The sequence below is a fragment of the Mauremys mutica genome, unplaced genomic scaffold (assembly GCF_020497125.1).
Source record: "Mauremys mutica isolate MM-2020 ecotype Southern unplaced genomic scaffold, ASM2049712v1 Super-Scaffold_100418, whole genome shotgun sequence".
Classification (NCBI taxonomy): Eukaryota; Metazoa; Chordata; order Testudines; family Geoemydidae; genus Mauremys; species Mauremys mutica.
In genome coordinates, this window is record NW_025423337.1 from 392,539 (window position 1) to 408,280 (window position 15,742).

At 49.9% G+C, this 15,742-nt stretch overlaps 1 protein-coding gene across 1 annotated transcript in view; it reads left to right on the forward strand.

The window, feature by feature from the left end:
- LOC123361231 (pappalysin-1-like) overlaps positions 1 to 14,520 on the forward strand; it is a 248,369-nt gene extending 233,849 nt beyond the window's left edge. The window contains 1 exon segment of the mRNA XM_045001347.1: positions 14,122 to 14,520. Within this exon segment, the coding sequence (XP_044857282.1) occupies positions 14,122 to 14,229 (108 nt within the window). The 3' untranslated portion in view covers positions 14,230 to 14,520.
- Positions 14,521 to 15,742: the final 1,222 nt, after the last annotated feature.

A 15,742-nucleotide genomic window follows, 5' to 3' on the forward strand; every position in this document is an offset into this window, starting at 1 on the left:
GGGAGCATCTGCCTTCGCGGGGACCCAAAAGTACATGAAAGAGTCATGTAGGTTTAAAAGCAACAGGAGCAGCATAGCAATACAAATAAACCATAGGGAGGGCATAAGCCATCTCCGCACCATAGCGGATTCCCTTATGGCTCTAGGAGCCGCCATGTCCAGGTGAATCTTGCAAGGGGGATTAGCTCCCTATGAGTCCTTCAATGTCCTTTTTCTGAGATTATATCTGGACCCGGCTGGGGGAGCAACGGGAGGAAGACCCTCAGGATCCGGGGGCACGGGAACCTCAGGAACAGGGATCTCAGGAGCTGGAATCTCGCGGATCTCAGGAACAACCGGTACTACAGACATGCCAGTACGGTCCTCAGGAACTGGAGAGCGTTTACAATGTGAAGCGTGGACCCAACCGGCAAGCCCTTTGCACTTTACCGCTGCGTGAGTGGTCAGCAACACCTGGTAGGGGCCTTTCCAGCGAGGCTCAAGGGAGGACTTGCGTTGGTGCACCTTAGTATACACCCAGTCTCCTGGTTGCAACGGATGGCATGCAGTATCCGCCGGTTTAGGGAGGGCTTCACGGACCTGAGAATGAACAGACCTGACAGAACGAATTAAAGATCTGCAGTATTCGAGCACAGTATCATCAGTAAGCTGTAAATCTACCTGATTGGGGTGTAAGGGCGGGGAAACAGGCATCCTCATTGGGCGGGCCATGAGGATCTCATGTGGAGATAGGCCATGTTTGCGCATAGGGGTATTTCTCATTTGCATCAAAACTAAGGGTAAGGCATCAGGCCATTTAAGACCTGTCTCAACACACAACTTTGCCAGTTTGTTCTTGAGTTCCCCGTTTTTGCGTTCCACCACGCCTGCGCTCTGCGGGTGGTGCGCACAATGGAATCGCTGGTCAATATGAAGGGCTTTACAGACATTCTGCATGATTTGTCCGGTAAAATGCGTGCCTCTGTCGCTGTTAATAGAGAGGGGCAAGCCAAATCTGGGAATAAAGTCCCTTAGGAGACGCTTGGCTACTGTGATGGAATCGGCCTTTGCACACGGATAAGCTTCCACCCATCCCGAGTACATACACACGCAGACCAACACATATTCGTAAGAGCAACACTTAGGCAGGCTGATAAAATCAACCTGTATGTTCACAAATGGCCCCCATGGGGCAGGGTGGGCCGATAGTTTGGTGGGGACTGGTTTTCCCCCGTTGTGGGCCAAGCAGATTGGGCAGGAATCACAGTACTGCTTGGCTACGCTTGAGAAGCGTGGAGCGTGCCACTGCTTGGTCACCGTAGCAACCATACCTCCCTTACCTATGTGGGCCAACCCGTGGGCTAACCGGGCCAAATGAGGGAGCAGGGCCCGTGGTGCAACCGGGCGGCCATCTGGGTCGCGCCACAAAGCATCCTCAGGGTGCTGCACACACCCTGATAGTTTCCAGGCCACCTTTTCCTTATTAGAGGCGGAGTCCTGTAACCTTACAAGATCCTGAAAAGGTTCGTCCTGTGGAACGGGTTTAGGAGTGCAGAGGGGAAGGAGAGTGGTGGGAGCCGGAGGCCTGGAAAGGGCCGCCAGCCTGGCGGCATTATCCGCCAGGGCATTTCCTCTAGTAACATCATCACAGGGTTTTTGGTGGGCCGGACACTTAACTACAGCAATAGAAGAAGGAGCTTGGAGTGCGGATAAAAGAGCAGCAACATAAGGGCCGTGGCAAATAGGCGAACCGCTGGAAGTGAGGAAACCTCTGTACTTCCAGAGTTGCCCATAGTCATGTACGACCCCAAAGGCATATCTAGAGTCTGTATAAATAGTGACAGACCGCCCGGTGGCTAGAAGGCAGGCCCGTGTGAGGGCCACCAACTCTGCCACTTGAGCGGAGCCTACAGCTGGGAGGGAAAAAGCCTCCACCGTCCCATGTGAGTCACAGACAGCATAGCCTGCTACAAGCAGGCCCCTTGAGTCCCGGAGGCAAGAACCATCCACGAAGAGTATTAAATCAGGATTGGAAAGGGGGATGTCTTGCAAATCCGGCCTTGGAACAACGAGACTACTGGTGACAGAAACACAGTCATGGGGTTCACCATCTGCTGCAGAAGGCAATAAGGAAGCTGGGTTAAGGACAGGGCATCTAGCCAAGGTTACATTTGCTGCATTTAGAAGCAGCATTTCATACTTAGTGAGACGTGAATTAGAAAGATGCTGGGTTTTTCCCTTGGTTAATAAGGCTGTAACTGCATGTGGGACGGCAACGGTTAAAGGATGTCCCAATACCAAGGTGGCGGAGGCTTCCACAAGGCTAGCCGCTGCCGCAACCGATTTTAAACATGGCGGTAAGCCAGCAGCCACAGGGTCTAATGAGGAACTAAAGTAGGCAACGGGCCTATGCTTATCTCCGTGCAGCTGTGTGAGCACTCCCTGGGCAAACCCTCCTTTCTCATGACAGAATAGAGTAAATGGCTTTTTGTAGTCAGCCAGCCCTAAGGCAGGAGCCTCTGCTAGGGCACATTTTAATTTTTGGAAAGCCTCCATTGCCTCTTCTGTCCAAGGAACAGGGTCAGGGACCCTATTCAATATTAGGTCCTGCAGGGGTCGGGCCAGGGAGGCATACCCCAAAATCCATTGGCGGCAATAGCCTGTCATGCCCAAAAATCCCCGCAGTTGCCTCTTTGTGACAGGCTTGGGAATTTTTAAGATTGCCTGCACACGAGAAGGGGATAAACTGCGGTGGCCCGCTGAGATATCATGTCCCAGGTAGTGAACCGCGGGCAAACATAGCTGTAGTTTGGTCTTGGAAACCTTATGGCCCTTTTGGGCCAGTGCCTGAAGTAGAATGAGCGTGTCCGCCTGAGAGGCTTCCAAGGTATCAGAAGCAAGCAGTAAATCGTCTACATACTGGATCAACACCGAACCCTGAGGGAACACAATGTCGTCTAAATCCCTTTTTAATATCTGGGAAAAGATCGTAGGAGATTCAGTGTAGCCCTGTGGCAATCTTGTCCAGGTATACTGGAAGCCCTGGTAGGTGAAAGCGAACAAATACTGGCTGTCTGGGTGGATAGGGATAGAGAAAAAGGCGGAACACAGGTCAATGACAGAGAAATATTGCGCCGTCACAGGGATGCAAGAGAGAATGGTAGCAGGGTTTGGGACTACTGGGAAGCTAGGGATAACAACCGCATTTATAGCTCTAAGATCCTGGACAAAGCGCCAAGAATTCTTTCCTGGTTTCTTTACTGGCAAAATAGGGGAATTACATTCACTGATAGTCGGTACAATAACCCCCTGATCTAACAGGGCAGTAATCACAGGGCGTATGCCTTCCTCAGCCTGCTTTGACAGCGGATACTGCCGAATCCTGGGAAGCGGCTTTGCTGGGTTCACACGAATTTCAACCGGTTGGGCAGAGCCGATGCGCCCCACCTGGTTGGCATGTTCTGCCCACAATAAAGGAGGGACCCTTGCCAACAATTCCTGTTGCAACAAGGAAGGGTCGGGTTGGGTCTCTCCCCCTGGGGCTTGCTCGTCCTGCAACAGTGCCAAAACTGCGTTCTGAGCAGGATCGGGCACCTCCAAAAACACCCCGTCCGGCGTGCAATATATTGTACAGTTTAATTTACACAGCAAATCCTTTCCCAACAGGTTAGCAGGTGAACAAGGGCTGAGAAGGAATGCATGTTGATCAGACAGTGGTCCGATAGAGACGGACAAGGGGGAGGTCACGGGGTGAGGAATGGGATCATTCCCTACCCCTACTGCCGAGACAACTTCAGAAGTAAGAGGTGCAGATGGAAATTCCTGCGCTCTTAAGGTTGAGCGTGAAGCCCCAGTGTCAATCAGGCATACAGTAGGAATACCGTTGATTACACAAGAAACAGTCGGGCCTTCCTGATCAATGGGGAGAAATGGGCAGATGATGTTACGAGCCTCCTGGCTTTCCTAATAGCTGATCAGTTGGGGAGGTGGATTGGGGAATGATTGGGGTTCGGAAAGGGGGAGGGGGCATGCCTGAGGGGGGCATGCTTGATCCGGACGGGGCAAGTACCGGACAGCCCGCGGGGGGCGAATAGGACACTCCCTAACGTGATGACCCAGTTGCTTACAATACACACATTGGGGAGGGTTAGGGCATTGGGCTCGCCAGTGGCCCATTTGGCCACACCTAAAGCATGTATTTGGGCCAGGACGTGGAGCCCCACTTACCACGGGCACTTCAGGGTTAGGGTTGTGGGGCCCAGCCTGAACCTTTTGCCCCCTGGGGCCCTGAAGGGATTTTAACTGTAGAGCCATTAACTGAGTCTCATTGTCATCCTTTTTCTTTTCTAGCTGCCTATAAAAGTGCTGTGCAGCAACCAGAATCCCTTCAGTATCTCTGCCTTCCCAGTCTACTATTCCCAGCTTCAAGGGCTCACTGATTTTCGGTAGGAGCCCCTGCACAAAGGCAGCTACCACGGCCTGGCGAGCAGTTTGCTCTGCTCTCTCTATCCCAGAGTAGCGCTCAAAAGACTGTTTCAGGCGCTCCATGTAATCAGCCGGGTTCTCTCCCTTTAACTGTTTACAGGAATTTATTTTGGTCCAGTCAGTCCGTTTGGGGCAGACTTCCAGGACTGCCCGAATCAAATTTTCCCTTGCTGCCACAAGCTGCGGTACAGTTAAGTCGGCTGTCCGCGGTTCATCTGGCCACTGTGCCACATCGTAAAGGCGGTTCAGAGTTTCTCTGGGCAACATGGCTCGTAAGAGCTGATCCATGTCAGCCCAAGATGGGTTATAACACTGAACGATCATTCGCAACTGTTCCTGAAATTTTATTGGGTCTTCACGAATCTTAGGGAACTTGTCAATCAGGTTGTACAAGTCCCCTGGGGACCAGGGGGCGTGTACCGTTACCAGCCTTCCATCGGCTCCCCCTGGTAATTCCCTCAAGGGCAACAATAACCTCCCTGTGTGGGGATCGAACAATTCTTTTCCCAGATCTCCTAATTGTTCCCGTCCCCTATTTAACAGAGCCTGATATCGGGTATTGTAGGCTGGGGGCGAGGTTGGGGATTTAACAAGGGACCTCAATTGCTCAAAGGCATCTGAAAGGCGTCTAACAGGGTCGTCTGAGCCACTGCAGTTGCCTGCCGTTCGGACGAGCGCTTCCTCGACTTGCTTAGTTAACGTGGCGAGGCGCTGCTGAGCTTCTGGGGAACCCTGGGCAAACTCCAACCCCACCGAGGAGCTGGAACTAGCGCTAGCTGACTCAGAAGGGGATTGAGTGACTTGGGAGGACCCAGCTTCCTCCTGTTCCCCAGAAGAGGCAGCACTCGCTGAAGAGTAGGAAGGTGGCCTGACCTCGACCTCATCCTCCTGTTCCCCCCCTCCCTCTTGGTTGGGGGCTTCCACAGGCCATTGCCTACATTCTATAAACAAGTCAATCAGATCCTGAGAAGGGGCTGACGGAGCACCTGGAGCCGTCCCTGCCCGCTTCTTCTGTTTTTCCCCCCGGACGGGGAAGAGGGAGGGGAGCTGACTCCTACTTATCTTTTGCTGCCTGGAGCCATTCATAAGTTCCAGCTTTTTCTGGGCTTCATTAAGTTTTTGCTGGAGCTTTTCCTGAGAATCTTTTAATCCCCTAACCTTAGACTCCTGACGTCTCTTCTCCATTTCATCGTACCACAGAAAATAGGCATCAAACTGACCCTGGGGTACTGTATTGGCAAGAAGGGCCCCTCGGAGGTGCACCATCCTGTCAAGATCAAAGCTACCCTCCAAGGGAAACTGCAATTTGGGATTATCTCTAGTATACCAGTTCCACTTATCTAAATATTTACACGTCGACGATCCATAATGTACGTACATGTAAGCAGCAGGTGTGCCTTTGGGTGGGACCGGCAGGATTTTCGATCCTTTGGCCCCCATTCTCTCCACAGCTCACTTTTACTCAAGCCAGTCACACCAGGACGCTAACTCGGGGGTCACCACAGTTCTACACTAATGGCCCAACTCGGCCTGCCCTTGTTTCATGGCAGGAACACAAGGGAGCAGGTTCCCAGGCATTTTCCCTCTAGCGAACCTACAGGAAGGCGGACAAGGGGGGGCGGGCTGACTGGACAACCCGTGGTCCCCGTACGTCCCTCTCCAGCCCTGGGCACCAGCCTTCAAGCCAACGGTGCTGCAGTAGCTTTTGAGCTGACGGTACGGTTTCCTGGGGCCTCCCTCCTCTCCGAGGAAGGGAAGGGAGCTTATGGCTCCGGGAGGAACAAAAAGGGACTCTGCGGCCTTTTACAAGGCAGTGCTCAAAGAGCGGTCACAGAGCCATGGGGATATGGAGGGGTAAGGGACAGCAGGATAGGGAACACACAAGCACCCAGACAGGTTAGCCACTTACCAAAGCCTGCCAGTCTGGGAAGCTTTTCACCCTCTCTACAAGCGGGCTGTGGAGCTTGCTTTCAGAACACCTCCGGTCACGAGCTATTTGCTTCGCAGAGGGTCTGGGGCGTCTTTCCACAGCCAACTCACTCCGGCCGCTCGGCCTTATACACACACACAGGCCGCACGGCCTTACTCACACAGGCACATTTCCTGGCACAGCTGCCAGGGCGAAAACTACCCCTGGTCCCTCCCAACCTAGTGGCTCCGGGACGCCGAACGCCCAGCTCTAATAGGCGATCAGTTTTCTCCGGACCCAAAGAGCGCGGTCCGAGGGGCTGCCGGCACTCCGAAACACCGTCTCCCGACTACGTCTCCCGACTACGTCTCCCGACGAGACTGAGATTGTAGCTCAGCCTAACCTAAATATTTACACGTCTCCCGACGACTTAATTCCTGTTCCCTCCCAAACCCTAGCTCGAGTCTATCAAGGCCTAAGCAAGGGCCTCAGGTGTGTCTGACCGTGTCCCAAGGTTGGATCCAGCTTGTGACTTACCCCAGCCAGAGCCTACGGACCAGTCCTCTCCCAAGCCCCTTAGCAGCAGAGATTTCAAAAGGTCTCTTACCTCTCAGATGGGCCCTGGGGTTGGAAGGGAACTGCCCGCGGTCCTCTGATCCAGGGATGTCATCTGTGGATCCCGGACGAGCCCCCAAATTGTTGTGGAAAAATTAACCACACTGTTGAATTTTGGGTCAGACACAGCCTGATGGCTCCTTTATTTCGAGTATGCATACAAGGAAGGTCGGCAGATCCCCCCAGCAGGGAGGTCCAGCCGCCTTGGGTAATTTTCACAGCTTCACACTTATAAAGGCAAAAACCGCAAAGCGTAATCACACATTACAAATCTTATTATCCTTATTAGGTATATTCTTAATAGCAGACCTATCAGAGTCCTTCTGGGGCCGCACTTTGGACCCTATCGCCTTCTAGGGTTTTTCCTGTTATTCCCTAGGGCTTTTGGTTTCACCATTTTCCTTTCTTGCGCTAACCTATCTTGCGTACCTTATTGTTTACTAAATTGCTTAATATAACTGTGTCTAGATGTCTTGTACAATAAGCTGTTTCCCAATTACCCCTTATGCCCCCCTACATGCGGTTCCATTGTACAAGACCTAAATTTTCCATTGCTATCACACTGTTATATGTTATATGAGGCCATGATGCATAATTACCAGTTGGTGTTGGTTCCTCTTTTTCTATGGGCCTCTTTGATTGTGCCATACTATTGCAAATTTTCCACTAGGTGTATGGCAGTCTACTTATGCTAAGCTAACACTGTTGAATTTTAGGCCCATTACTTATGCTAAGCTAACTTAATTTGGGCCAGCGAGACAGAGTTTTGGGGAAATGCAAGGTGTGGTATGTAGGGTTTAGAAAATCCCCAACAGCAGATTCTTGGCTGGTATGAGAAAGGCTGTAACCCCACAATATACAGCATGCCCTGGAGAGGTGCTAACTGAAGGTGTTTGCTCAGCCACCCAACCTTGCTTCATTAGCAAGTGTTACAGAGACCAAGGAACAGGGCTTTCCTTGCTACACACCAGCTATTTGCCTCTGGGTGGTCAGGCTGCTCTGAAATCTTTGGTGCTTATTTAGGCTGATGACATTCATGTTTTCACAAGCAGTAGTACAGGCATTGGAAACCCAGCTGATTGCTGAGCGGCAGAGCTGCTTTGCTTTCACACTCCATGTGGTTTGCCAAACTGGCTCCCTTGCTCCTTTCAGCCCCTCGATGGTCAGCATTAGGAACGCAGATGAAGAGCAGGGAATTAAAATAAGTTACTGCCCTCCTTGTTACATCCTCCCCTACTCTAGAGGGATGTCTACACAGCAACGAGACACCTGCGGCTGGCCCGTTGGGTTCGCGGGGATCCGGCTGCGGGGCTGTTTCATTGCTGTTAGACTTCTGGGCTTGGGCGGGAGCCCAGGCCCTAGGACCCTGCGGGCTGGGAGGCTTCCAGATCTTGGGCTCCATCCCAAAACCGGAAGTCTGTACTGCAATGCAACAGCCCCATAGCCTGAGCCCTGTGAGCCCAAGTCAGCAGGCCCGGGCCAGCCGTGGGTTTTTCTTTGCTATGTAGACATACCCTCTAGGGCCTGACTCTGCTCTCATGCTGGGTCTATGCCAATGTAATTACATTCATTTCAGTGGAGTTACTCCTGATTGACACCCCAGGGTGAATGAGAGGCAAATCGGGCCTGTTGACTTCAGTTGGGTAATTTCTGATTTACATCAGGATGAGTGAGAAGAGAGTCAGGCCCATGAACATCAATGAGATAGTTCTTGATGTACATCCGTGGGAGAGGCAAGTCAAGCCTTCTAAACCTTACATACCGTCCTGTATTGGGCCTCTGAGGAGCTTTAATCTCTCCTTTCCCAGGCCCTGAGGGGACATTGACCTGGTTTGGGAGTGAACCCTGCATACCAGCCCAAAGAGTTAAAAGTCAATTTTTGCATCATCTCAGAAAACCCCTGGTGACCTAAATGCCAAAAACCAGGGAGAAGAACCGTACAAGACGTGTTTGTGCGTAAGAGGCCTGTTAAGGAACAAAGCACCCACTTGGTGTGTGAACTCTGAGGGTACAGGGGGAGGTGAGGGGCCACCAAGAATGGCCCGCTGCAGCCTGCCATGCTTAACTTGACCCAGCACTTTTATCCGTAGGAGGGGGGATGTACGTGGGGGTTCTTCATACTTCCAGAGTTAGTCACACCAGGGAGATTTTGCAAACATTTCAACTCCTATCTAACAACACGCTGTTTCCCGACATGTGATGCTCCTCCCCACCCTCCCCAGCAGCATTGGGGCCGATTCCACTCTCACTTATGTCAGTGTGAATCAGCCGCAAGTGCATTGAAGCTACAGTGTGAAGCGGGGGTGGGGGAGAGGGTGCGGAGGACTGAGAATCAGGCTATTTGTGTTACTGTTCTCCCGTCCGTCCCGGTACCTGCCTGGGATTTCACCCTGGGAAGGAGGCGAGTAATACCCTCAAACGCATTCCCACCTGTTTCCTCCAGATTGTCCTTTCTCAGCGATTCTCAGTGGGTTATCTGAGTCTGGATAGCATTAGCTGTGTGTCAATCCATAGCTGCCCTGTGAGGAGGACTAGCTGCCTCTGGTCCATTTCCTTGACTGGATCCCAGCCATGTATCAGTGTCCCCTGTCTTTGTGCTGTCTCTTCTAGGCAGTGCTTCTTCACAGTCAGAACAGAACCTGTCATGTAGCGTATGAACGCAGAAATTAAGGGCCTGATCCCAAGCCCACTGAAGTCAACAGAAAGATTCCCATGAACTTCAGCGGGCGCTGGATAAAGCTCTTAAAGTAGAGATTGCAGAGAAGAGGGTTGTATCCCTTCTATAGTCTGTGATGGATGTAAAATTGGCTACACATTATATGGAGTTTTTAGCTCAAAGAAAGGGGGTAAACCAAAAAGCAACTTCTAGTTGTGAATCACAAATAGAGCCTCTCAGCCTTGGTGTCACAGAGCTGACAGAGGATTTGGAGGTTTGAAAGGGTGAAATGTCCTCATACAGGTGGTCTCTCTTTATTTCTCTGTCTGTCTGTCCTCTCCCCCTCCAGTGAAGCTGGAAGGCAAGAAATTTAAAACTGGTGAAAGGAAGCAGTTTTTACACATCGTATCTTTTAACATATGGAACTCACTGCCACATGATTTTATTGAGACCGAATGCTTGGTAAAATTCAGAAAGGGATTAGAAACATAAGGACTTGTCTACATTTGAAAGATAATTCAGATTAAGGTGGGATGTGAATTTAAAATGCAATAATGATTCTTGAATAGCTGTGTGTGTGGACGGTCTAATTCTGGAATAATGTGTGCTTTGCTTTCCTGTGTTCTCCATGTCTCTTTGTCTGGCTTTGCCTTTGATTCTTTTTGTTAAGTGTGTGTGTGTGTGTGTGTGCGTGTGTTAAAGATAGACCCAAGGACCAAAATACAGATTTTTGACCCAAAGTTCCCCAGAGTTCTGTGCTAATCCATCCTGTGGTTTTTGGTTCTGGCCTATCTCTCATATGCCAGTGTGTGTATATGTGGCTATGCGCTCTCATTTCTCTCCCCTAACCCCCTTTCCAAGTCCCTTCTTGGGCTGTGGTGTTCTCTGCCTACATCAGTTTGTTTGTGGATACAGTATCTTTATCTGTTTCACAACAATCACTGAGCCAAGACCTGAGTTTTTAACATTCTGTCTTTCTCCTGCTACAACAGCATTCCTGGGTGTTAGGCATCAACTGTTGCAAGGGGAGACAAGAGGGAATGCAGGTCTTGGGAGCTAAATGAAGGAAAACAGATTTGTTTTTAAATGTGTATATAATATCTAGATTCAATGCATATATTTGGACATGTCAGTGCTAGTCATATATGCTGTTAATGACTTGGGATCTTAAAGAGCTATCTGAAAAACAAAGTCGGTTCAGTTTGGAGCGTGTTTGAGTTTACCTGTCCTCATTGCATCCTACCATTTTCTTCCCTGTCAATGAGTGATTGGCTTATGCCCTGGAGCACAAGCATTTATAGATTTGTATCCTGTCGGATGGGACTGTGGATGGTCTCTTCATCCATATCAGTGTCCAGTACATTGTTATACAATGCATAATTGACCCGGGAGTCTCGCTGATGTTAAGATATCATTGAGGTGAAGATTAGAACATTACATTAGATAGGATAAAAATACCTAAGGAGTATAAAGTGACTAACACAACCGCTCACTGGATTAGGAGGAAAATCCCCTTATTGCCACGTTGTTCCACTGCAGAGAACTTGTACTTTCCTCTGAAGCATCTTTTGGGAGCAGGCTCGTGGACTAGTTGGACTATTTCAGTATAGAATCCTATAGGGCAGACTGTAGGGTTCTTTTAGGACAACACAGAGGAAGATATTCCCTCTCCAGAGGCTCTCATGGTGCAGAGGGATTATTCTCTTTCCACAGATTGATAGCGTTTAAGGTCAGAAGGGACCTTTAGGTCATGTAGTCTGACCTCCTGTTTATCACTGGCCGTTGCATTTCACTCTGTATTGAGACCTGAGATTGTCCAGTTCTGATTTCACATGTCTTTGTAATGGTTTGTTAGAAAGCAAAGAAGGAGGGGCCGACGGAGGGGAGAAGGCTATAAGGAGAGGCCCACTGACTTCATTTCAAAAGAACACCAGACTGACATCAAACTGTAACAAACTCCAGAGAGCCAGGAAGTTCAAAAGTCAATATTTCGTCACAGCCCTGTGAGATGCGCACAGGGAAATTACATACCTGTAATGTGCTTCTTTGAAGACATCCTCTTACAGGGTTCTCATTCTTGACTCTGGAGTTCCAAAGAGTGACAATCTCTCTAAAGAAGGAGCATTATCCCCAGTTTACTGGGAGAATAACTGAAACACAGAGACAGAAGAGCTTGGCCAAGACAAAACAGTGAGTCAGCAGTAGTAAGCAATGAACTTCAGGTCTTCACCGTACCCAATAGACTCCACCATCTCATTTAAGAATATTTGAGACATTGTGGTTTGCAGCAGTCTTGCCCTGACTGGTTTGGGGATGGACCAAGGTGTAACCTATTGGTAAAGGTATTTGCTATCAAACCTCAGTGTGTTCACTGGGAATTCTTAAGTAATGAATATAATTAATACACCCTTACAGGCCTGAAAACTCATACCTTTAGGCGACAAAGTGTCCTCTTAGCTCTTCCTGTTTTCTCCAGTTTCTACAAATTCTCTGATTTCTATTTGAATTTATTTATTTTTAGACTCTTGAAATTTCTCTTCCCTTCACATGTTTTGCCGTCACCCGGTCTTTGATTCAGTTCTTTGGGGAGTGCCACAGCTTGACACAAAACCAGTGCCCTACTCCACCTGAACGGTTGAGGCTTGTGACGTGCTGGGTGGTGGTTCTGGAGAGCACCGAATCCGTGCCTGGTGTTGGCTATCGGAGCTCTTTTCTTAGCTTCATTGTGTCCCCATGGCATAGGGTGACCAGATGTCCCGATTTTATAGGGACAGTCCCGATTTTTGAGTCTTTTTCTTATATAGGCTCCTATTACCCCCCACCCCCATCCCGATTTTTCACACTTGCTGTCTGGTCCCCCTACCATCTCAGGCTGCCTCGTTGTGAAATAAAGACGCCCTCCTCCCCCCCCAACCCGTCTTTCCCATCCGTGTGTGTAAAGACAAAGGCACATTGTACACAGACACGCAGGCACATGTACGGAAGGGATAGCTCCATGGACAGAAATGGTAACTATGTGTGTAAGTGCATGGTCCACATTCTTCGAGGTGCCAGTGATGGATGGATACCGATAGGGAACAGACAGATCCGAGCTCTATGGCCTGGAGAAAAGTGCACATAAAACGAGGGAGCAAACATGTGGCAGCAGAGCCAAGTGAACGAGAGTGAGCACATGCTTGCCGTACTTGCTGAGAACATTTGAACAGGTTGCAGCACTGTCCTGGAAAGGGTTGGGGGAGGGGAATTAGGTCATTAACTCTGTCTGCGCAGATGGGAGAGACTCTTGGGAATTCACTTCAGGCAAGCAAGACTCTCCCCCACCCCCTTCTCTTTATGTAAATGCCATGATGCAATAGGCTGAAATCAAGGTCTGTTAGCCAAGCACTCCAGGCTGTTACTTCAACTCCTGCACGCTCTTCTTTAAACAGACAATGAGGAGATTTTATTTGCACAGAGCAAAATCTCCTGCTCCCATTCCTTCCAAGGTTTCCACCCACTCAGTCATTGGGCCTCTGCACTTTGAAAACACCAAGCGTTTAAAGGCTCGCTCTTGGTGAAACACAGGCACCTTTTCATCACTGTTAAGTGCTAAGTGGTGTGTGACAGAACAAGGTTGGACAGGACCCATTGCACGGTGATAACTTTGACTCTTGGGATGCCGATGCTGTGCCTTGTCATGAGTTAGTGCTTGTGGGCTTTGTGGGAGAAGGGGGCCTTCAGGAGAGGCACATTGGAATAAGGAAGGGCAATCCAAGCATAGCGATGCAGAAGACAGCCGCAAGCCTGGCAGAGAAAGCTCTAGTTCTTCAGACAAGCACGTCCATGTTGGTAATGTGACGTGTGGCAAGGGTCCCACGTTCTATGCCTGTAGGCCGAGGCCTGAACCTGCCAAGCTCCCCTCTCACCACTACAGACTGTGTCTTTGGGTATGTCTACATGGCAGCCATGGGTGTGAATGGCCTCTGGTGGAGACATAGCTGTACTCCAGCTAGCTCTCTACAAACAGAAGTGAGGACACCATGGGCTGGGCTTCAGTGCCAAGAACTACATGGCTTCTGGGAGAGGGAGGAGGCAGGCTTGTGCCGCAGCACCGAACCCCGCACACCGGCATCATCTCTTCTATTGTTAGCAAGGTAGCTAGAGCGCAGAGAGCACAGGTATGTCTACCCAAGCTGCCATTCACATCCCCGGCCTCAGTATGGACAGGCCTTTTGAGATAGGGCTGCAGCGTGTTGGGGAAGTGGCATGGAAGGCTCGCACTGCTGTTGCTCATGCTGTACCTGTCCTGTCAATGGACAGAGGACATAAGGGTCCCAGTGCTTGGGGAAACATGCCAAAAATAGCACTGAGTCCAGGAAGCCAACTGCTCAGTTGTTCTCTGAGGGCATCTTGTGTTCTAAGACCTGTTCCTTATCCACATGACTGTCGAAAAGTGTTTCCTCATGCACTTCTCTGTGGTTTTGCCTCTATCCCATAGGTTATTCCTTTCCCTATGTCCTGTGACCTACAAGCAGAATGTGCTTGCCTAGACCCCAACGCTCAAGAGAACAGTCAGAAGGATGGACGCAGCTTCAGTCGCGGGTAACGTCCGGCAACACGGAATGGACGATCACACCGCTAAAGGCAGGCTCGGAGAGACACCACATCCCTTTTTGGTATTGTCTTTAACATTTAGCTGCTCAACTGGATGGCATTTCTGCACCAGGGACCTTTAGAATTCACCCAGTCTGCCTTTAATTTTTGTCCAAGGAGAACTCAAAGTGGGGGGTTATGTATTAAGTATATCTTAAATAGCAAAAACAACAAACAAGCAAAAACAAAGAGTCGAGTCAAGACTTTTAAGTATCAAAACAGCATGTGTTTATGCAGTTGTGCGCCCACCTAATTTGAACTGTTTGTATCTAGATCTAAGGCGAGAAACAAGCCATATATATATATATACAAATTTATAGAGATAAATAGAGAGATTGAGATCAAAGCAAACACACTTTCCCCTCTCCAGTGCTCATAACTCAGAGCATTCATGGAAGAGGCTGAGCTCTCAGATGAAACCAGGCCAAGCCTATAGTGATGCTGAATGCCAAGGTATCTCATGCCCAGGGCACTGAGGTTAGGATGGGTTCACCACAGGACCGCGCAATTTGGCGAATGTCTTTCCAAATGGCCAGACGGCTGAAATGTGGGTTGCATTATCTTGTCATGGAAATATTACACCCAGGCTAGGAGCTTTGCAAACTGCACTGGGCTTTTCTGCGCGGCTCCACTGGCCTACATCCAGCCTGCAAATTGCAGCCAACACATGGGAGAACTCCGAAATGTTTGCTGGTGGGCAGACCATCCCGTGGTGAAGGAAGGGCGGGTGCTAGCAAGTGGATGGGCTGAGGATTGGCATTTACGTGTTAGGCTGGCACTGAGGATTGGAGATTATTGCTCCTGAGGGAATAGGGAGGGTAAATCAAACCCCCATACTTGTCGTTCGAGCATGTCTGCTGCTGCTACTCCTGCTGCTATGTCCCCTACAACTAGTTTCTTTACTGTGTCAGGACAGGGTGACAACAACCCCAAGCAACCAAACAATCTGCCTTAAAGCTTACCTACAACCTGCCTTTCAGACCCTCTGGTTTTCTCCTCAGCACTGGGGCAAGAAATCAGGACACCAGCCAGCCAAAGAGATTTGCTGCTTTACCTCCAGCTAGCCAATGGTTCTGCTTACACCTCCCCTTTGGTATGTGTGTCTATTATATTGAACAACCTCTTTGTGCTCCTGTTGGCGCGGGAGAGGAGAGGCAGAGCGTGCAAAGGCACAAGCCGAGTGGAAAGAATGGCTGGGGACAGTATTAGAGTTTTGAACCCAGTGTGTCAGTATTGAATTCCCAGGCCTATGGGTGATCAGCCCACACAACGACTTCAGAGCAGGAGATCAGCTGCTTGGAATCTTCCAAAAGGAAGGGCATTAAGAGAGGCTACCCTCACACCTCCCATCTGCCCCCTCCTCCCCACCTCCAGTTCTGGTCCTGAAAGGTGCACTTTCCACCGGCTGCTCAGTCATTTCTTAACTGGGATTCAGCATCCTGTGGTTGCTCAGATCCCATTGAGTC